This window comes from Oryzias latipes, chromosome 7, assembly GCF_002234675.1.
Source record: "Oryzias latipes chromosome 7, ASM223467v1".
NCBI lineage: Eukaryota > Metazoa > Chordata > Actinopteri > Beloniformes > Adrianichthyidae > Oryzias > Oryzias latipes.
The window spans coordinates 16,419,585-16,442,467 of NC_019865.2; the positions used below are offsets into that span (position 1 = coordinate 16,419,585).

General features: G+C 37.0%; 3 protein-coding genes across 5 annotated transcripts; all 3 read left to right on the forward strand.

The window, feature by feature from the left end:
- Window positions 1–919: 919 nt before the first annotated feature.
- Window positions 920–8,200, forward strand: LOC101167207 (sarcolemmal membrane-associated protein). Of its 2 annotated transcripts, XM_011477240.3 has the most exons (10): window positions 920–1,026; window positions 1,226–1,298; window positions 2,888–3,016; window positions 3,102–3,176; window positions 3,261–3,563; window positions 3,939–4,209; window positions 4,341–4,512; window positions 6,357–6,491; window positions 7,145–7,233; window positions 7,629–8,200. In XM_011477240.3, exons 2-9 carry the CDS (start codon window positions 1,247–1,249, stop codon window positions 7,226–7,228), a joined length of 1,221 nt encoding a protein of 406 aa, XP_011475542.1. In that variant the 5' UTR covers window positions 920–1,026; window positions 1,226–1,246; the 3' UTR covers window positions 7,229–7,233; window positions 7,629–8,200. The 2 variants fall into 2 exon arrangements, with proteins under 2 accessions (XP_011475542.1, XP_011475543.1); XM_011477241.3 differs by lacking the exon at window positions 7,145–7,233.
- Window positions 8,201–8,333: 133 nt separating this feature from the next.
- On the forward strand, window positions 8,334–15,224 carry LOC101167454 (monoacylglycerol lipase ABHD6-like). 2 transcript variants are annotated; one of them, XM_020704737.2, is made up of 9 exons: window positions 8,334–11,492; window positions 11,598–11,729; window positions 12,226–12,382; window positions 12,734–12,847; window positions 12,932–13,064; window positions 14,195–14,352; window positions 14,490–14,544; window positions 14,626–14,726; window positions 14,914–15,224. In XM_020704737.2, exons 2-9 carry the CDS (start codon window positions 11,605–11,607, stop codon window positions 15,091–15,093), a joined length of 1,023 nt encoding a protein of 340 aa, XP_020560396.1. In that variant the 5' UTR covers window positions 8,334–11,492; window positions 11,598–11,604; the 3' UTR covers window positions 15,094–15,224. The 2 variants fall into 2 exon arrangements, with proteins under 2 accessions (XP_020560396.1, XP_004070818.1); XM_004070770.4 differs by having other exon boundaries at window positions 8,334–11,459.
- Window positions 15,225–15,477: 253 nt separating this feature from the next.
- Window positions 15,478–19,459, forward strand: kctd6 (potassium channel tetramerization domain containing 6). Its single transcript, XM_004070521.4, has 3 exons — window positions 15,478–15,811; window positions 17,204–17,291; window positions 18,080–19,459. Exons 2-3 carry the CDS (start codon window positions 17,265–17,267, stop codon window positions 18,764–18,766), a joined length of 714 nt encoding a protein of 237 aa, XP_004070569.1. The 5' UTR covers window positions 15,478–15,811; window positions 17,204–17,264; the 3' UTR covers window positions 18,767–19,459.
- Window positions 19,460–22,883: the final 3,424 nt, after the last annotated feature.

Sequence of the window (22,883 nt, forward strand, 5' to 3'; positions counted from 1 at the left end):
AATGACACATTATCTTACATACTATCTGCACAACCGAATTACGTAATGTTAATTGAGACACCTAATATTAGTTAGGTATAGGGTCAATATTTTGACCAACTATGGAAATGTATGATGCTTATAAATATATGTGCAGACTTAATTTATCTAAGTACAATGTGATGGGTTCTTTGTACATCTTTGAAAAGAATCACATGCATAATCTTTGCCATAATTAAGCAAAATTTAATAGAAAATAATTAATAAATCCTATCCTATCCTCAAATCCTTGTCATTGATGTGAAACTGTACATGCCCTAATAAGTATAATTACTTAATCAAAAATACATATAGATTAGACTTTTTCTGTCAGTGACTTTTATAATAACTCCAAAATTGTTCTTCTAAAAATCTCAGAAACAAAATGTATTAATATAGCACACCTCACGTCTAGTTATGTAGGTATACATTATTTTAAAAGGATCTAAGCTGTGCATGTAATTCATTCCTCTAATAGTTTCAGCACAATTTCAACCTCAGAACGAGAAGTCTACTTAAAGATCAGTGTGTTCTAGAGTCTAAGTGATACACAATCGAATGCCTGGGTGAGATTTCTACATCAGTACCATCCAGCTAGAGAGCAGCTCAGCACCCCAAACAAAACCTCTCTGTGTCAGAATGCAGCTGCAGCTTCCGTGATGCCCTACACAAATACATGACCCAGTGTGGAGGGGCTTAGGACTTCAGCCATAAAACAGGGGAAAGGAGGCTCCTACAGCTGAGTTCAGCTTTTTCAGTTGCCTCAGTAAATCTTTTATATCATCCTTAGATATTTATCACTTTACTACAACCAGGTTTTTACCTCTGTTTTGCCCAGCGCATGATGATGGAGCTCACAGTTCTTGTTTTCCTGCTGGAGTCCCCCCTTCAGTGCTTGGACTGTTCCATTTCAGGTCTAAAAAAACCTGACAGTTGGGGAAGAGTTCTTCTCCATGTCACGGACGACTGTGGCCTCAGCTGAGTACTGTAGCTCCTTCCTCACATAAGGTAATTATATTTTATTTTGTATTTTTTAAATGTATTCTCTTAGGATCTTTAATATCTTTTCTTTTAGTGGTTAGGTGCACTTAGAGCATTTTTTGGTTTACTTTTTTTTCAATAAATAGGAAATCCTTAAAAGTAACACTTACATCAATGATTGTTTTAACATTGCTGCTAAATTTAAATCTGTAAACTTTGTGTGCAGTTTGTTTTAGCAGAGGAGCAAATGGATCAGAAAGAGATGAGCGATCCTCTGAACAATGTGTCACTGATAAAAGGTAAATCATCTCTTGTCGTTACTATAAATTTTGTATATTAGCACTTATTTGCTCCTTCTAGAGTTATTACTTGATGCAGCATCCCTCAAATTATTATACTGGGGCGGAAAAAGACAGAAAGAAAGCATGAGTCACTGGGTTTGGACCTACATGCAGTTCTGAAGATGGCCTTGTTTTGGAGGTTAGAGTGTCTTGTGTTGACAGGAGGCATTGATGTGTGTTATCTTTACATTTTGGTGACTCGGATATCTAGAAAATCTCCAGAAAGCAAATGGTCAAGCACAGTGAGCCAATGAATTTTGCATGATGAATGAATTTGTGATGGTACCGCAAGGAGTATTACAGAAAGCACAAAGCAGACAGTGTCCACCGTGTCATCTCTGAAGGATGCCACGATTCACAGAACAAGCTGGCAATGGGGAAGTTCTGTTTTCTTGTGTTCAAACATAAAATTGTTGATAATTGGAGCGAGAAGTGCATTGCGCTTTGGACCGCCATCACACTAGGGAGAAAACAAACAGCAGGGAAAAGAGGGGCCGTGATGGCTCCAGCCTACAGCACAGGCGCTAAAAAAAGACGTTATCCTACATTTATTCTGTTGCCACTTGAGGCGATGTGATGTTCAGTCTTCCCTACTAATGTGAAAGGTATTTTTATTCAAGCTAATCCCAGTGCTGCTTTGTCAGGTGTCATTCTGTGGTATAAAAACAGACAGCGGATGTTATAACCAATGTTTCTAAAGATAACATCATGCACCTTTTTTGGTGAAATATCCTTTCAAGCCGTCTGCTATTCCTCAAAGGACATACTTTTCCAGACAAAGTGAACAGGAACAGTGAGCCCACTCACATTCCGACCCTCACTCATGCATATGCATTCATGGGGGAGCACGCAACCACAAACTGGGCAGAGCTCTGCCCTCTCATCCTTTGTCTGGCACATGGCTGAGGTGGTCATGTGCTTCAGTCAGAGTTCCTAGCCTTTGTCTCATGTCGTTTCATTTTGGGTGAAGCTCCATCAAGGCTGTGGCACCACAAATACACTCAGTGACAGCAATGTTTCCACGACATCTGCTGCATTTTACTGCAGTCCAGCTCCTGTGATGTGTCCTTTTATGGCGCACAACTTTGACCCGTATTGGTTGCTGTTGCAGCCTCCAGCAAATGCCTCTCTGCGATGAGGTCATCTCTTTTTCTGGTCAAGATAGATTAGAGGATCAAGGTTTTAGAAAAGTGCAAGTATTAGTGGAGCTTGTTGCCGTCTCTGGGAAACAAAACAGACTGTCAACAGTACAGGGAAGTTTGGACCTGGAACTCTGAAACTTGACTGGAGGATGGGAATTTTAGTTTGATAGCTTGCTTAAAAAATGCAGAATGCAGTAGTTGTGTCTATGTCTTGATTTGCAATTAGTTTTATATAATAGGCTTATTTGGATATTTTGGGAAATTATTTATATATGGGACTGCAAAGTTATCATGATCAAATGTTTTTACAACTGAATTTTTGGGGTAACCCGTTTTTTTAATAACTTTTGGGCTCTCTCCATTCTGGCACAACTCGATTGTGTTTTTTCTATCTGTGGCCGTCAGATAATCTGACCAGATCAAACATGGAATCCTCTGGTGACTCGGACAAAGTGATTCAACGCTTGAATGAAGAACTGCGACAGGCTCAGGAGATGGCCAATACAGAGAAACATAAATGCATGGAACTGCAAGGTGGATGCATGTCAACTACTCCCACACATACATCCATGTCCTGCTATCTTTAAATTAATCAAATGATGCATTTTTCTTTTTTAAGGTGTCTTGGAAGAAGAGCGAAAAGAAAACAAAAAACAAGCAAATGAATCAGCAAAGCAGATAAAGCACCTTCAAGGTAAATTTGCCTAGTTGTGGACTCAGTAAAGTTCAACGAAATGCACGCCGTAAAAGCTTATCTCGCTGATCTTGGTGTTGGCAGGCCAGCTGCAGCAGTTCCAAGAGGAGATGGGTGTTCTCAGGGAGCAGATGGACGTCGCCTCCAGTTCAGCCAATGAGCTGCAGATCGCCCGGGACGAAGTGAAATCCCTGAAGAAAGCCCTGGAGGTGGCCAGTGCTGAGCGCGACCGAGACATTGCTGCCATCCAGTCTAACCTGGCTGCTGCATCAAATGACCTGGACAAGTGGCGCCAGACCGCTAACAAATATGAACGTGAGATTGACGACCTACAGAGGGATCTGCAGCAGCAGAGCAAGCAGTGGCAGAAAACTGCAGAAATCCAAGGTTTAGTATGTTGCAAATGAAAACTTCATTTAGACAAACACATCTTTCAAAAATTTACTACAATAGTTTTGGATAAAATATCTGCTCAACAACCAAGAAAGGAAATGAGCTTCATGTAGATCCCTAAATTTATACATAAAAAGTGAATTAGGTATCAGATTTTTTACTAAAATCAATTCTCAGGAACTGCTTGATTTTAGGCTTTTGTTTAGAAAAATGGATTGAAAACTCCATGGAAGAAAATGCCAAACATGCCAACAATTTTTTTTCTATTTTTATTTTATTTATAATTTTGAATCTTTGTTGAAGCTAATTAAGAACAGACTGTCTGTTCATGTAAAGTGTCATTAAATCAAACTTTTTTCCCCCTTACAGCCAATGAGCTGCAGTCAGTTCAGATGGAGTGCAACAGCCTTCAAAAGGAGTGTTCTGTCCTGCGCTCTGAGAAGCAGGACATGGTGAATAAGCACCAGAAAGAGAAGATCAGTCTGCAGAGTGAGTGTGCCTCTCTCCGGGCTGAAAAGGAGGAACTTCTGAAGAGTCACCAGAAAGAGAAGGCCAACCTGCAGAGCGAATGTGCAGCACTGTGCTCGGAGAAAGAGGAAGCGGTGCAGAAACAGCAGCAGCTGCAGAGGGACCTTGTTAGGTCAGTGCAGCGGCTTACATTACCTATAGCTCAGCGTTGCCCATCCTCCCTCCTTTTGTTCCCACTGTCCCGTTCGGTTGACTCAGCTGCCGTGTGAATAAGTGCATTTATTCTTTTTTTTTTGGGGGTAGTTGTCGTGACCAGAACGCTGAGCTGAATGACAGCCTCAGAGCCATTGAACAGTCTCAGCAGGAGTTACTGAAGAAGCTGGAGGGCCTGCAGCTCCAGCACCAGCAGGATAGCAACGAGCTGCAAACGCAGCTGGGAGAGGCAGACAGCCGCTGCAGAGCTCTGCAGAGAGAGGTATGGCCTTCAAACCGAAGACATCTGTGCAATTTTCCAGATCAACATACCTATGATTCTTTCCACTTTTGCAACACTTTAACGCCTATGCATTGTATTCCTTTTTTTTTTTTTTTCCAAATCTCTGCTGAGGATACAAAATCAAGACAGGTCCCTTTTTTAAGAGATCAGGCAAATAGGTCCATCTGTGAATAGAAGATGAAGTATAGATTCAGATGCTGAGCAGGCCACTTTACAGGGCTGACGTTGATGCAGAGTTACAATATTAATGAAAGGGGAATTTCTGTACTCACAGCAAGGACAGGAAGTTCTGTCTGTGAAAGTCACTCCATACTTTTCCAATGGAGAATTACAAATCGTATCATCTACACTGAGTACATCATCAGTAATTTGATATAAAAAGCAACAACAATTAAAACTGAACACAGGAAACACATCATTTCCATTACATAAAGAATTCTAGTTGAAGACCCATTCCGATTAAAATGGCGTTTTTGGTGTTTTTAACATGTTCTTGTGGCATTTTTCTGATGACGGAGGACATATATAAGAAAAATTATTTCTGAGCATTACTTTATTCAAATTGTTGTGAATCAGGATAATACGACAAAAAATGGTGCTGAAAAAACTGCATTTGTGGCGTAGAAAATCCTCTTGGTGGGCCACAAGCTCCCTGCTCCACTTCATTCTGATGCATCCACTTGCAGACGATTAGATACATGTACATCTTCGTTTTCCTCATCTGAGCTGGTTTCTGGCTCAAACCTGTATGGCTGGATAGCTAAAATATTGCTTACCATTTTTGTTGTACCGGTAATGTCATGTTGGGGTTGTGAGAATCTGTAAGCTAATGAAAGAACAAAACTCAGAGGTAAATTTCTAACGAACTCCTGCCGCTCTGCAGAAACTATGTCCTAAAAAAACACAACATATTTTTTGATTTTGGCTAAAAACTGCATAATCCAAATTAAAAGACCACTGGAAACACTTTTAAAATAGATCAAAAGACTTCATTTTGATAAAAATGACTGTTGTAGTAAAGCTGCATCAGTTCATCTATTTCACATGTGTTTCATAGTATTTTCAAAGTTCCATTTGTGCTTGCAGTTATGATTTTATGTGAGAGCAAACTGAGAAACATCAATTTTGAAGAAGAATTTCCTGTTTGTTTCTAACATGATGAACAGCAGCAGTTTACGGTTGAGAAATCCTTTCGAAAATCGAAATAAACTGACATCATTCTGCCAGTAACTGTCACTCACCACAAAATTCTTTAAATTATGTTCCTCCCCCAGGTTCAACGTTCTTGGAACTGTGAGCCACTCAAGAGATGTAATGTGATCCTCAAAACCACTGAGGGATGTTTCACTAAGTGTGATGTCTTATGATGCCTACGTTGGACATTATCAACACAACTTCATTTGTGGCTTCTTGGAAAAAACAGAAAATACTGCAATGGCAAATCAAGAATTTAGTACATGTGAATTCTGGGGGGAATTTTTAAGATTTCTGCTAAAGCCACAAACCTAAAAAAAATGTGTAATTTTGTGTGAAACTTGTGTGTGTTAAATTCTCCTGCACTCTTGCATGCTTTTAGTCAGAAGAAGCAAGCTTGACAAGTGATCCTCTGCTGTTGCTATGCTAAAACAGCAGCGTCATTGTTAACAGGAAGAAAACCAAGATGAAGTTATTCTCAACTGCATTTCATTCCTCTTGCGTTTTTGCTGCCTTGTCAGTCACTGAATAGAAAGGGGACTGTTTTCAGTCATTTTGTCATAATGTTAACTGGGATTTGTTTGGTTTGAAACTCAAAAAAAGATTCCGCCTTTTTTTTTGTCTTACAGTTCGAAGGTGCTCAGACTGAGTTATCTGACCTGAAGGAAAAGTTGGAGAACAGCCAGCAGGAAAAGCATTCACTCTTAGATCAGCTCGAGGAATGCAAAGCAAGCCTGAGTGACATACAGGAGAAGGGATCTAAGGTTAGTGCTGATACTGCGTAATCAAGTGGGAGCAAAAAAACAAGCATTCAAGGAGGTGCTTTAACTGTTTCAAATGCTATAAAAGACTTTGAACACAAAGATGCATTATTAAAATGGTAACACCTTCACCAGTTGTGTTGTCATGGGAGCTTAAGCTATGCCCCCAAATCTGCAAGAACGTTACCCTGGGCATTTGTTTGCCATGAAATGTGAATCTCTTTGAAGATTCACGATTTCCTATTTTATTTCAGCAACCTGCTCATCTGTTCTCATCCTGCTGTAGCGTCTGGTGGGCCGTTCACATGTGCAGATTCTGAAAGACGGGCTAAATGCAGCAGCTAAATGCCCCCCTCCGTGCAGCCCAGTCGAACACAAGTGACTCTTTAAGTCCACACACAAACACAATAGGAAAATGGCTGTTTATGTGGACATTCTTAGACATGGTGCAAGCTCCACCCAAGGGCCAAAAGTAACAACACTGTTTTTCTTTTAGATAGCGGAGCATAATTTTAGCCTGGACTACAAAATCATGAGCGCAAACAGATGTTATTTAGTTTAGGATCTACTGAAACACCACTTAAACACCAATACTACTCACTGCGTAACTTATTAATATAGCTGTGGCCAACCAGTGTGTCCCTTCCCTTCTGTAGACCTCCCTATTGCTGCCTGTTCAAGCCACAGTCATCGGCCTTATCCTGGCTTTGCTGTATTGGTGTTTCGGCGCATTGTGGTAGTAAAGGTACACATTACTACTGTCAAGTTGGCCTACATCTGTCATTTTCATTAGTATCTTTTGGATCATTGCATGGCCTAGTCAGGTTTTCTTCATTTCCCTGAATGCCTTCCTCATGGGGAGATTTTAAAAAAAGAATCTAAAAATTGCTGCCTTAAAAATCTAACCTCTTTAGTCATCCAGATGCATCGTTTGACATGTTTGTCCTGTCCGAATGGCTAATGATTAACAACTTGTCTGCTCAGCTTGCCTGGTCCTTGTTCACATTTATTATTTTGTCTTTTGGCTTTCTATCATCCGTGCTTTTCCCAGACTCAAAGCTTGTCTTGCTTAAGGGATAGGCTACCTTTTGGTGGAAGGGTGATGCTGAGCTGTTTCCCTGTTGTCCCTCTCTTTTCCAGAAACCGTGGATGATCTGGGGCACCATGGTTGCGGTGGCTCTGACAGCTGTGACGGCTGCTGTGATCTTCAAAACCTAAGGGGAGCGCTTTCAAACATTCACACGCACATTCGGGAAACCCATGTTTGTCACCAGATGTTGAAACTTGCCCCCTAATCATATCTTCACTAATAAGTGGGAGGGCTCCTATTTAATAGTATAATTGTTAAGACGCTTTATCTTAGATGGGATGCTAACAAACGAATGTTGGTCTTTTTTTGAGTGAATCAGTAAGTTTGTGTGTCTGTTACTGGAGGGAAGTTTAGCTATGTTTCATGTCATTTATCAATTTGACTCATAGGATCATCCATTAATGAATGTAAAACTGCTTCCCCAAATAGCTTAGAGTGTTTGTCATCATAAAATAGTCTCAGCCACCGGAGGATGATGGGTAACAGTCCACTGATGGGTGTTTGCTTAGTCAATGGATGTCTTGCGAAATGTAAAGATGGATAAATGTCAAAGTTTGAAAGAGAATTCTTTGATTTCATTTTGTTTCTTCCACTGGAGCATCATTAAACACAAATGAAACAACTTCCTTTCTGAGCCGTAACTTTGATTTGTAAAACCAGAGAGGCTTTTCATTTGAAGCACAGACGGTAAATTCATATTGTACTAGCTGCAGTTCACTCAAATGCAATATGACACATAATGGTGCTACTTTATTTTTGACCCATTTTTTTCCAATATCTTGAAACGTTTTAAGGAAAAAAGATTTGAAGTTCAGATGCCGTGACTCAACTTCACGACAATGTCGCCAGGATAAATGACATTGTTTCAATGAAAATTCAAACACATTTCATTTATTGTATATCAATTATAGCTTCCAATAAAAGAAAGTTGCCAACGTACAACAAAATGTAGCACAATCTGATTGTAATAATATATATTCTTTCCTAAAGTCTCACTCTGATCATCCTTTGATCTATTTTAAAACCTTCTCAGAGTTTTTTTTTGTTATGATTATGCCATTTTTAGCCCAAATAAAAAACTTGTGACATTTCTAGGACAATCCCTAAAGGCCGTAGGTCAGCAGAAATACCCTTCTGAGTTGTGAGCAAAACTGCAGATGTGGAATAAGCCTGCCCTCATTTCCCATCATCCCTTTGTTCATTTATGGTACTGTCCTGCTTGCTTGCAGCCCCTTACAACCCCAAGCTAACATTAGCAGGGCAACAGAAATAGGGGCCAATATTGGAGCTATCCAGCTGTACTGTTTTGAGCCAGATGGCAGCCAAGATGAGGAAAAGAAAGATGTTAATGGATCTATTTGTCTGTAAGTGAATGCATTGGAAGGAAGTACAGCAGGAATTGGCTATTGCAGTTTGTACGTAACAACTACAAGCTTTGTTTTACTGCATTTTTTCGTCTGCTCCTGATTCACAACAATATGAATTAAAAAATACTCAGAAACGCAATTTTAATCTTACGTTTTTATGTCCTCCATCATAAAAATATAGCAAAAGAACATGTTAAAACACTATTTTTATTGTAGGTTTTTTTTTAAATATGCACATGCCTCTAATAATGTAAAGATTTATAGTTAGGAACATATTGGGTAACGTTCGTGAGACTCACCAATACTGTTATCATCCACAACGCTTCAAACAACCACTGAACCCACACAATGAATAGCTTTCATGTCTCAAAAGTTTAAGTTTCACAATAAAAATCTATTCCACCTAGGATTTGCTTTGGATGCAAACTCAGTTAAAAAACTCATGTATAGGTGTCATTTCTTTTCAAAGTAGTTAAAGCTCACTTGCTGCTGTTTTGCCTTTTTCCTGCTTTGTTTCCAATGACATTTACAACAGTTGCTCTGTGCTGACAGCAAGAGACCCAACGTGTTTGTTCCTAACAAATCAGGTTCGTCCTGTTGGCCAATGTACACATTAGCTTATGCTCTTTTTATTTTCCACTTTTTTGCATTATGCTTTTTGTTTTTTACAAAGGCGCACAATTTAGTTGTGGATTTCAGAAGGACTCTCACGAGAAATAGTAAAGAAAACATGTTCTGATGTTTTTAAATCTAAACATTAACTCTCGTCACTCCATTTCTGTTGGCCACAGTTTCACATGACAAAGTTTATATATAAGATGAAAATTCTTCGTGAGACTGTAACCAGAGTTATTGCTTGAATGGGAGAAACCCCACATATTTTTTCTTTGACATAACCAAAGAGACTCATATGGCTGCCTATGTCTCTTGCTAAACGTTATAGAAATGCAAACAATTCTAGCGCAGCTCTTTAGGGAAATTAAGAAATGAAACAGTTTGATCATGACCTCATAAGAGAACTGCTCTGAATTTTAAAGAGAAAATATTTAAGCACTCCAAATACAAAGCGGCTTGTTCTAAGACAAAAAGTGTCAAATTTCGTTGTGTTATAAGGCCCTTTTTTTAATTTCGCAACCCTTATGGTCTGACTTTATCAGTGGCAGACAGTGATGTGGCATTTTCTTTCTATCGGCTCTGCTGTGTCAGGATTTCCTTTCTAGATCCACTTTGCATAAAGCATGATGCGGTAAAAGTCAAGTTTGGACAGAAACATGTGAGTAGATTTGAGACAGCCTCTCTGTTTTATTATAAACTCAAATAGGAGAATTCTTCCAATGTCGGCTAAGCATCTTTGCACAGCTTCGGTTTCCATTTTTTCTGCTCTACTTTGTATGTAGGTCATCCTTAATGGACCAGCATTTTTGCAGGATGACAGTTCAGCACTACTGTAGTGTTATCAGGAGCAAATGACTGTTTAAGAAGCAATGAAAACATGCTGAAAAACCTGTGTCAATGAAACCAATAAATAATTATTTTTTGGTGCTTATAAAACTCTTGTGTTCAAGTTTTTCTTAGCATATCTAGTATTTTATGCACTCATATTTGAGATACTGGGGCATCATCAGGGGATCCACTGAATCACCGTCAGTTTGAGACTGTAGTCTGGTCAATTCACTGTCAATGAGCCCCGATTGAGTCTCTAACAAGCCTCTACCGTGCCTTTGAATGAAGTAAAAACAGGAGGATTGGATGTGTCATTTACAGCTGCATCCGAAAGTGCAAAAATTGCTCACAGCTGCTCCTCCAACTGAAGCAGAAGTGGCCTCTCGTTGTCTTTGGATGAGCTAAATCTCTACTGATCTATGCAAAACAGCAAATACCAGCGTGTAGACAGATCAAAGCTTGCCTCTACCATGACACCCAGTGGTAAGTAATGGCTTTCTGGTTGAGCTGGGAAGACAAATTGCAATGATAACAATCCAGTTTGACAAATCATTATCCTTTTACATGATCTTGTTCTAAACTTGTCACTGAAAACGTTTAATATTTATAAACTAATATCCACAGTATTAAAAGCTAACCGTTGTTTTGGGGGCAAGGGTTAAAACATATAAGCATTTAAGCAGTTGACTTTTACTCCAAATCACAAAACATCCATTTTTGTGAATCTTTGCTTGAGTGTATCAGACATTTTAATATGAATAATCCTTTTCCCTGTCAAACACAATGTCTGATCACTGCGTTCACTTTAAAAGTTTGACCGAATGAGTGGCCTGGATTTCTTTCATGGTAGATACCAATCAATAAGTTTTAACCAGAGCAACCATACACCGATTGGGGAAACAGAACTCCCGCATTTCCTTTTTCAGAATACCATTCTTTCTCTTAAACTTGTTTTTTGAACAAAAAAAGAAGAAATCTCTGAGAGTCTTTGTCAAACTAATCAACAAAACCTTTGTTCAAATGCCTGCAAGTGGCTGAAAAAAAACAAAGAAAGGAATTAATTATCTGAAAGTAAGTTTGGACTCTGTTGTATAGATTTAAATGGTTGGTACCTTCTCCACATGGTTTTTAAAGCTTTAGCTTATGTAACTTTTATGTTGTTCTTCTCGTGGTATTGCATGGTAACGGGCATGTTTCATCTATTTCTAGGTCAAATATGGCAGCTGATTTAGACGTGGTTAATCTGTTTGTTATTGCTGGAGGAACACTGGCTATTCCCATTCTGGCTTTTCTGGCCTCCTTCCTTCTCTGGCCATCTGTACTCATAAAAGTCTATTACTGGTAGGTGCAGTAAATGCTCTAGTTATCAATATAGAGGAAATTTCTGCATTTCCTGATGATCTATACTTATAAAAAAATACACTGATTAGATGTATAACCAGCAATTACGCTGCAATATTTTATGATATGTTTTGTATTGGGTAAAATTATATAGTTCAAATATTTTTAGGCACTTTCATTTAAGTTGTTTTCCCAGTTTTAAAAGAAAACTCATGACAATGTCTTGTAGAGATGCAAGATTTTTTTTAATGAATAGCGAGCACCTTGTACATTTTGACAAAGTTGTTTCCTATATTGAAATCTTTTTCCATTTTTCTGTGGGCCCATGTTGTGGTTTTGATCTATATTAAGTACTTTTGTTTGCTATTGTAGAATCTATTGAATAAATAAAAACATTCTTTAATTCAGAACTATTGAAATGGCCCAAATATATATATTATATATATATTTCAAGATAAGTCCTCATATTTAACATGAGGTGTACATATTTGTGTAGGTACTGGAGGAGAACTTTGGGCCTGCAGGTCCGTTATGCAGATTGTGGGGGTTATCGGTTCTGTTACTCCTACAGAGGAAAGCCTGGATTTAGACCTACTATCTTAATGCTTCATGGGTTCTCGGCTCACAAGGACACATGGCTGACTGTCGTCAAGGTAACAATAACTCTGATCTGTGAGTAACATATAAATGAGGCTGTCCAATGAAAAAAATAAAATGGAGCTAACGTTTGCTTAAACTTTTCTGAAAAAGTTAACCCTTTAACTTAAAAGTTACTTTCTGTGATTTTCAGACCAGTTTCTATTTAAAGTGTCTAAAAATGATTTATAAATATTAACCAACAGAATGTTTCTTTTTTTTTCAAAAAAAGTCCAAATTTAAGTTAATTGTACAATACATGTGTTTTCTCAGCATTGGTCTTTACCTTAAAAACATTTGTCTCGTTGAAAGTTACTATTCACTAGAAATAATAACATTTAGAATGTGTAATTCTTGTATTGATCTAGTATCTACCCAAACATCTGCACATCGTGTGCGTGGACATGCCAGGCCACGAAGGAACAACACGCACCAACACTGATGACTATTCTATTCAGGGCCAAGTCAGGAGGATCCATCAGGTATGTTAAAGGAGAATGCTATAAAAAAGAAAAGTTCACATCAGATACTCAAAAGATTCCTTTTCTCTCCCTCAATATTTTCAGTTTGTAGACACCATTCACTTGAACAGGAAACCATTTCATCTGGTTGGAACCGCCATGGGGGGAAATGTTGGAGGCGTTTATGCAGCCTGTTATCCTTCAGAACTCTGCAGCATGACTCTCATTTGTCCAGACGGTCAGTGACTGCATGCGTCTATTTGTGGCACTTTAGTTAAAGGGACATCACCAGAGTCTGCTCAGTCACCTGATCGGGTCTAAACTTCCAAAAGACAAATATTAAATGTCACAGTGACTGTTTGTTTTTAGGCCAAAACACGTGCTTGGCTTGTGTTACAAACTAAAAGCTGATATTGGTTGGCTGTATTTTGCATTCAAAGTATGTATTGTTCTGTTCTACAAACTGTTCAAATTACTTCTCTGACAACAGATGAAATGGTTCAGCACAGAACGGGACAAAGTAAATTGGAATTTGAGTCCATCTGACATACTATACCAATAACGGTTGCATGGGGGGCCATAAGCCTATTTTTTTATGTTTTTGACTTATTTTAGCAACATACTTTTATTGGAATTAATTTAATTTTAGCATCAGAACTATTAGGTTTTCCAAAGAAAAAGTATTTTCACAGTTTAAAATAAACTTTCACAAGAGAGTGTCGAAAACTCTGGAAAACTTTTATGACTGAAACTGAGGGTGAGTGTACGGTATTCCCCGTGTGGCCTTTTTCCTTTTTTTTGGAAACCTGGGACAAATAAATTTTGTTTAAATGTTGCAATGACCAAAATTATATGTGATGTTGTAAAATCAACAAAGTCCCAGCAGAGGCACTCTGAAAGTAAAACTAGGCACATGTTTTCCTGCACGTTTTATGCACATCACAGATATTTTTAGAGAACTACAATGTTTAAAGGGTGTGGCATTCATAAATACAACTACAAAAAACTTCAGAAAAATATATCATTGGTAATCAGAAGGACTAGAACATGGTTTCGTTTTGAAGTGCTGTGTTTAAAAATACCACATCTGAAAAGTTGAAAAAATATACCAGTAGAGTCTTCCTTTACAACCAATTGCATAAATGCTTTTTTCAGGCTTTATTTAAATCTTAGAAATTGTCAGTGCCCCTTGCAAGGCATAATATTTTATTGAGACCATAATTTCATTCCTAATCCATTATTCTTTTGAGATTTACAGTTGTATTTATTTGTACTTTTTTTTTTCTTTTCTACCAAACAGCTTCCAGGTTAATTTCTTGAGGAAAAAAAATGTTCAAACATCAGTTTACAATAGTTTCTCTGCTGCAGGAATTAGACATCCGTGTGAGACCAAGTTTGACAATCACTTACAGGACCTGGAGCACAGCAATTACTCACTGAGCATCCCACTGATCCCGACCACACCGGAGGAGATGGAGGACATGTTCAGACTCTGCTCCCACGTTCGTTTTAGAATTCCTCAACAGGTCAAGTCCACACCTGTAACACAAGTTTCCCTTTGTGTACTATAGACACCAAAAATGGACAATCTACGGGGAAATAAAATCACAAAAATGTTTGCTACATTTAATGGATACTTTAACCTTATTTTTTTATTGTTTAGATTCTTCAAGGATTGGTAGACGTCAGACTGCCTCACAACACGTTTTATGAAGAAGGTGGGATTTGTTGTAAAAAAAATAATTATTACTTTTTTACTAAAATAACATGAAAATAAAAACTTTTTTTCATTTCTGCAGTATTTATGGAGATTGTTAGTGAGAACTCAAGATATGCTTTGCAAGAGCACCTGCATCTCATAAATGCCCCTCTACAAGTGATTTGGGGTAAACAAGATCAGGTAAATATCATGTTCCAATAATAACTTTGTTTGGTTCAATTTAGGTGAGTGTTGTGATGATTTATTTATATATTACTCATTATATATTCATTAAGGTGTACCAATATGTAACATAGAAATGTCAGTTTAAGACAACAGTTGACTTTATTTGTAATGAAATGCCAAAAGAGATTGCCTTTTGGTCCAGGTGGTGGATGTCTCCGGGGCAAGCGTTATTGCAGAGCTGTTGCCTGGCTGCAGGGTAGACCTGCTGGATAACTGTGGTCACTCCGTGGTTATGGAGAAGCCTTGTCGGACAGCCAGACTCATCCTGGAGTTCATTATCTTGCAGCAGAATGCCAGAGGTGGTACCAAGAAATCGTCCTGAATAGAAGATTAAGGGAACAGATCAAATATGTAGCCTATGTGAGGAAGAAGCACAGAAGTAGAGAAAAATATGAAAAATGATTTATTTGTTTTGTGTCTCCAATTTGACTAATAAAGTTGGATTAGATATGATGTGTGGTCTTTTGTTTACCAAAACTTGATCAATCTGCTTTTATGCTGACAATTCAAAAGATATCTGCTTTGAATCTGTAATAGCCCATGTCTACATTTTTATTTTACATTTTATTTTATATTTTCATTTATTTAGGCATTCGCCGTTTTTTATTTTTTTGGTCAATGTTTAAATTTACATAGAAAAATCATCAGTCCTTTATTGTGCCACCATAATGTATTGAGGTGTTTCCCCGCTTTGTTTGGTCATTTTGACGCGTAAAGCGCATGGGTTGGACTTGGAGGAGGAATCCTTGCGCTCCTGATCCCATGCTTGGTAGGCCTGTGAATCTGTGAAGTGCCCTGTCCATGGATGCGTGGATGAAGCAGAGGAGGCTGTAGCTGCAGCAGGACCTCCTCCCTCCTGCTTTCTCCCCCCGTCAGTGTGCGCAGTTCCGCTGCAGCCTGAAGCAGAGTGCAGCTGCCCGGTGAGACAGACCGCAGGCAAGGATCCTATCAGTGGTCATTTGATCCACCGTTACTGGAGAACAGCGGGGGAGTCTTTCTTAGGAGCCATTCAGGAAGGAAAAAAAAAGGCGCTAAAGCTGGTGAGTCTTTGCTTTATTGTCTACCTGGTTGGTTGATTTGTAAACCATCATGAACCTCAGTAGAGACCGCAGCTAACGTTCTTGGATTGCTAGCTGCTAGCATGCTAGTTAAAAGAAAAACCTAGCTGCTAGCTTTCACACTTACACGTATGTTTGATGTCTCAACGTTAGTATTCACGGTTTATTTCACTTTTTTTCTTCAGAATTGTACTTAATGTAAGCTTACAGAGAAGCACACTATTACCTCTAACTAAAAGCTTGTGTTATTTCTTCTGCCGGCTTCTCTCATTTATTTATGCCTGCGCTGCAGTCAATTACACAGTCACTTCGATAATGCCAAATAACCAGGAGTCAAGATTGGCTTTTGTTTTTCAGAAAACAAATAGTTAACTCTCTGTCACTTTAGTCATATATTTAATGCTTTGATTTTGGAGGATTCTATCCATTTTATTTAGAAATGACCAAAACATATGGGAACCTTTATCCTAACTGTAACACGACACTTCTCTTCTTTTTACTGTAGTTTTGTCCGATTAGGATTAGGTTAATGGTTTTCCTGTTTCTTGCTTATCTTGTCTTTTGCAATTTTTTTCATTCTGGCCTAATGATCCCTAGACTAAATCTGGCATGTTTTACATCAGTATTTGTTGTTATTAATACGTATAATAAACTAATGCAGTAAAATATTACTTGGGTTTTGTATATTTATTTTTGTTTTTAAAGCTTTAACACCCCCCCCCCCCCCCCCCCACACACACACACACAAACACATTAAGCAAAATCAAGCTCACTGGGACATTATTAAAGACCCACTCCAATGAAAAATGCACCTTTAACATGTCCTTTTGGCATCTTTCTGATGATGAAGGGGATATTTAAAGAAAATTAAGCTTAAAATTGCATTTCTGAGTATTTCTTTAATCAAATTTTGGGGAATCAGGAGCAGAAAAAAAACGCATTTTGAAAAAGATCATATTTGTGACAAAGAAAACACAATCGGCCGGCCATAAGCTCCCTGCTCCGCTCCATTCTGATGCATCCACTTGCAGACCATAGACCCATTTACGTCTTGTTTTCCTCGTCTCAGCTGGCATCTGGCTCAAAAAACCTTTTCCAAAATGACACAGGTTTTTATTTGAATTTTCTTTTTTATTTAGGCTAAAAGCAGCATAATAATAATAATAAAAAAACACTAAGAATGCTTTAAAAAAAGATCAAGAGATGATAGGAGTGGAACTTTAATATTGTCTGATTATGTAAGTAGTTATTGCTACAGAAAGCATTACTTGAGTTTTAATGCAAACTTCTCTCCCATTCTGCTGACAAGTTTTCTTAGTGCCTCGTATTAATGTAATTATTTTTCTTGTGCTTGTTTTACTGGTCCAAATAAAGGGAGTCTGTCCTGATCAAGTTCTCTCCCTACTTTGGTTTCAACCTGGTAGAAATTCTACAAATGGATAATGGAGACTGGGGCCATAGGGTAAGACATAGTTGAAAGTCATAATCATTTTGCCTTTCAGTTCATTTGTTTAACCAGAACCGCGTCACAGAAGAACCAGTCTCAGCAAACTCTACAGAACTTCTCTTTGTATTGATTTCTCATTTCCTCTGTTGGGCATCAGATTTAAACATTTACATCCTCACCAACTGATCAGATATGTAGTTGTGTAGTTCTTTTTCATTTTCAGCAGCAGTGGCACATTTTAAAGATATTCATATTGGTCAGAGACATACCGATGGAAGTAAACAAATGCTAGGAATGAGTTATTTAATGCCAATTCCTTATATTCCCCTTATAACCATTTATGCTGCAACGCCGAAGCAACTCTGCAGAAGACCTTACATCAATACTAATTTGGCTGTTTCTCATTCACCTTCATTTGTTCTTGTGGTGGGGTAACCTAGGTTGTTGTTCCACACTGACAACAAACACCACAATGATAAATGAAGCTGACTTTCTGGACTTTCAATACTTTACATTTATTGAAAGTCAAGTCAGAAACTTGCATAGTTTGTGAAAGATATCATTTGGTGTTAATTTCAACATTGTTCATGGTTTTAGATGCATCTTAAACTGTGTACTTTTTACCAAGCTGTGAGTGTTTATAAGATTATCAATTGAATGAAACTATTCTTTCAGTTTGTGTGCCAAAAAGTAGTTGAGCAAACATTAGTTCCTCTCAGATGGAAATAATTTCTAATAAAACGTTTGCTTATACAACACTCCAGTGTGTGAGCTAACAAAACAAACTCTGCTATCCTCTCTAGATGACCACTCCTGTTACCTTGAATGTGGGAGGCCACTTATATACCACCAGTCTATCCACCCTGCAGCGTTATCCAGACTCCATGCTGGGAGCCATGTTTCGGGGGGATTTCCCTACAGCTCGGGACGCTCAGGGAAATTATTTCATTGATCGAGATGGGACACTTTTCAGGTACATCCTGAACTTCCTGAGGACATCTGAGCTTACACTGCCCGTGGACTTCACGGAGACGGACTTGCTGCGGAAAGAGGCTGACTTCTACCAGATCGAACCTTTGATTCAGTGCCTTAATGATCCTAAACCCCTATATCCTCCTGATATCTTCGAGCAGGTGGTGGAGCTTTCTAGCACCCGGAAACTGTCCAAATACTCCAACCCGGTCGCTGTTATCATTACACAGCTAACTATAACAACAAAAGTTCACGCCCTGCTAGAGGGGATTTCGAACAACTTCACCAAGTGGAACAAGCACATGATGGACACCAGAGACTGTCAGGTGTCATTTACATTTGGACCATGTGACTATCATCAAGAGGTTTCACTGCGGGTTCATCTCATGGACTATATAATGAAGCAAGGTTTCACCATCCGGAACACCCGTGTGCACCATATGAGCGAGCGTGCAAATGAGAACACTGTGGAGCATCACTGGACTTTCTGTAGGCCAGCACACAAAGTTGAAGACTGATTTAGTGCATAGTTGTTGTGACATTACTGTTAAATAACATTGTATTAATAAAGTCATGAAAACAAAAAAAAAATGAACGGAAAGGGCAAAACTCTATTCTGTTGCAGTAAAGTCTGATCTTCATATTTCTAATTTTAGAAATGATGGTGCAATACACAAAGCAATAAAATAAAAACAAATTAATTGTGAAATAAGGATTTGGCGCCCTAGTTTTAAAACCACACAACTCAAGTTTTATGCCTCGGGAAACTTAATTCCCAGAAACTAATCTTACGACTAGATGTTCATAATAAAAATGTTTATGAATGATCCATTATTTATTATAAGGAGCCTAGTTGCTTTATGTAGTTTATAGTTCTGTACTCAATTCCAAATAACCCCTGATCTTGATTAAAACAGTCACAGTTGTGGACTTGGAGGTGTTAGTTGTGTACTTTTGCTATGGTAAATATTATACCAGGATTATTTCTGTTCCAATAGACTTGTGCTGAGTAGGATAGGTAATTTAGACCTCTTAACCCATTTGTATGGTACTGATTCTCAATCCCCTAAAAGTTGTTGCATGTGTCTTGTGTATTATGTGTATCTGCTGTGAACGCTTTAGAATGTTCTGCTTAGCTGTCATATCAAAGAGGATGTGTTCCATCCTCCCGGCCAGAATAAATCCAATTGCTGTCTCATTTTATTCATGAAGTTCTTAGTTGTATTTGCCTTTGTGAGCACAAATTTTGTATCCAAGTTGCAGATCTAACACTTAAAGGTTTGTGCGTTTATAAAGTCATTGCAGTTTGGAATCCAAAAAAGAGGAATCAGCTATTATGATAATTTCTCTGAACTGGATGCATTTTTGTAAACCAAAGTTTTTCTTTGTACATAGAAATCATTGAATAAATACGTTTCAGAAAATACAAGTTTGTTTACAGATTCAACAGATTACAGATATTGCGAAAAATTTCATCTTAATTTCAGTGTAGTTAACATATTTGCATTCTTTTGACTTAACGATTAAAAAAATGAAAATTTAAAGCTGGTTTTGGGTTAGTTATTTTAATGTTAAGGCTATTTGACTTATCTTACACACAAAAAATCATTAAAAAAATATTTTATGCCTAGACAGTTTCTAATCTTTTGTTTTTATAGGGAGAAAAAATAATGGCCCAAAAGAATAAATCCCTACATCTGCTTCCAAACAAATATTTAACTGATCTGTTAACAAAGTTACATAGGTAGTTAGTACTTTCTCACAACTCAGTTACAGTGTTGTTAAAAATAAATGAAAATTATCACTGTCCAATTAAATTTCAACTATTAATCGTTGACAAAAGTAAAATTCTGCCATCTTTTTGGGTAAATATTGTTGTTTTTCTCTAATAGCAAAATTGAGCTTGCGTTAAAACAAACTAAATGTACAATATATATTTAAATAAAATAACTTTAAAAATTGTATTCATATATTTACATATTTATTTGAATTTATGTATGTTACATACATTTTTTTTTAATTGAAATATAATCATTACAAAACTCTCGCCGACACAACCACACTATGATGGAAGGCACAGCTCTTCACGAAAAAAAAGTATAAATAGATAAAAAATATAAAAAGCTTTCCGCATAAATTAAAATACAAAATTAAAATGCAATTAACAATCTGGACCCTAGATCTGTAACCATTCTGTAGCAGATTTACAAATGTCATCAATGAAAGGACTTGAGTTGTGAATACATTTTAATGAGGATAAATACAATCTGACTTCATTTTTAAAACACTGGAAATTCAGCCGATCTTTTTTCCACTTTTTCTTATGAATATTATGTTTTCCCAAAATCAGGAGGATGTTCACTAATTTTGTTGTCTCTTACTGTTATAAAACAAAATATCTTTTTCTGTGAATTGTATGATGTTAATTCTTTGACTAAGCCAATGATGAGAATCTTTGGATCACTGGACATGGGAAAAAAACAGGTGTTGTGTTGTTTCTGGGGCTGTATGACAGTAATGGATCAACCTCAAAGCCAAATCTACTCCTCCATGTCTCTGCCCATGGGTAGTAATTGTTCATAATTTTGAACTGCATTTCTTTATTTTTTGGGACCACTTTCCATTTTATGAATTGCACCTGATGTGACAGCTGTCTCAGTTATTTTATATTTACTTTTCTATTTAAGTCATTGTATAATTGACATTTAAAGGATTTGTTTAGGTGTTTATTATCACATTTTTTTCCACTAAGTTTTATTTCTCCTATTACTAAATTTGGTAGTTTAATTTGAACATTGGAAGACAATATTGTATTTTTATTAAATATATCAAAGCAATTGGAATTGCTCTGCAGGTTTTCTGAAATTCTTTGGTTGAGCATTCAATATCATATTTAGTTTTTAGTTAAGTATCTTAACTGAAGAATTTCTCCATTTGAATCAAGAATATCACTTACAAAAAGAATCTTGTGGTCAAACCAATTCTGATGAAACATTGTCTTCCTGTTTGTGGTAATTACTCTATTATTCCACAGGGGGCGACGTGAGGGGTGAAATTGTGACTAAATATCATTTTCCAGTGGAAAAGTATTTGTTTGTGAAATTCTGAAATCTTTATGGGAAGTTTGGAAATTTCAAAGTCACATCTCAGCAAAAAATCTAATCCACCTACTTTTTTGAAGATGTTTTTGGGAATATGAAACCATATTGAGTCAGGGTTAGCCGCAAAGTCTTTTAACCATTTTATTCTAATAGTTTCAACCATTGATACAAAATCAGTCGTATTTATACCTCCCAAATTATATCCCTTAATTCGTTGAAATTTTCTGATGTAACGGGTCTTTTTTCTCCAAATAAATGTATAAATAATTGAGTTTTTTTTTACATTCTTTGGGTTAATGTAGAGAGATTGGCATGGATATATTAATTTTGAAATTCCTTCTGATTTGGAAAACAAATTTCTTCAAGAAATTGTTAAATCTCTGATTAACCAATGATTTAATGATTTTTGCATTTGGTTGTTTTTTTCCATCATGTTTTTTTCTTATCTTTCTTTTTCATCTCTAATTAATTTAATTCCTAAATATTTCACTTCGTGTTTTACTGGGACTGAAAACAAATTTATTTTTCCAGACAAGAGTACAGGGGGAGTAATTCACATTTTTGTAAGTTTATTCAAAGACTAGAAGCTTTTGAGAAAATAGAAATAATTTGCAGGGCTTTCGTTACCATGTTTTTGTCTTTTAGAAAAAATACTGTGTCATCTGCAAACTGGCTGAGGCGGAACTCAAAATCAAAAACTTTAATGCCTTGAAAATTAGGGTTCTTCAGAATTAAGTATGCTAGGAGTTGAGTACATAAAATGAAAATTGTTGGTGATATTGGACATCCGTGCCTTATTCCACGTTTCATTTATTCTGGGTGTTAATTCTGAGTTAACAGTGATGTAACTGTAAATTTCAGTATAGAACATTTTTATAATTGAGCAAATTTTTTTTCCAAATCCAAAATGTTCCAGCGTTTGAAAATAAAAAGTTATGTTCTACAGAATAAAAGGCTTTGAAATAGTCAACAAATAAAATGAGACTTTCTGTTTCTAGCATAGATTGATAATCCATCATGTCCAGAATTAATCTAACATTATTTTGTATGTTTCTTCCTTTTACAAAGGCAGATTGAAAACTATCCACTACTTTGTCTAGAACCAGTTTAATCCTGTTTGCATAAACCAGTGCCAATAATTCATAATCATTACACAGCAGGGTGATAGGCCTCCAATTATGTAATTTTCTCAAGTCGTTATTAAGTTTAGGGAGTAAGGTTATCAGTCCAGTTTTCAGATGGACTTAGGCAACCTTCCTGGATACAATCTCTGAAAGCATTAATCATTAAATGTTTAATGTCCTGCCAGAAAAACTTTAAAAATTCTGCAGTCAGTCCATCTATTCCTGGTGATTTGCCATATGATTAATCATATTTTTCAATGCAATTTCAATTTCTGATATAGTTACATCTTCTTCTAAACTAATTCTATCATCGTCTTCTGTCTTTTGGATGTGTTCTTTAATTTGGGTAAAAAATATGTTGCAATTTTCTTTACAAAAATTTGAGCTACATAAAGTTGAGTAAAATGAAA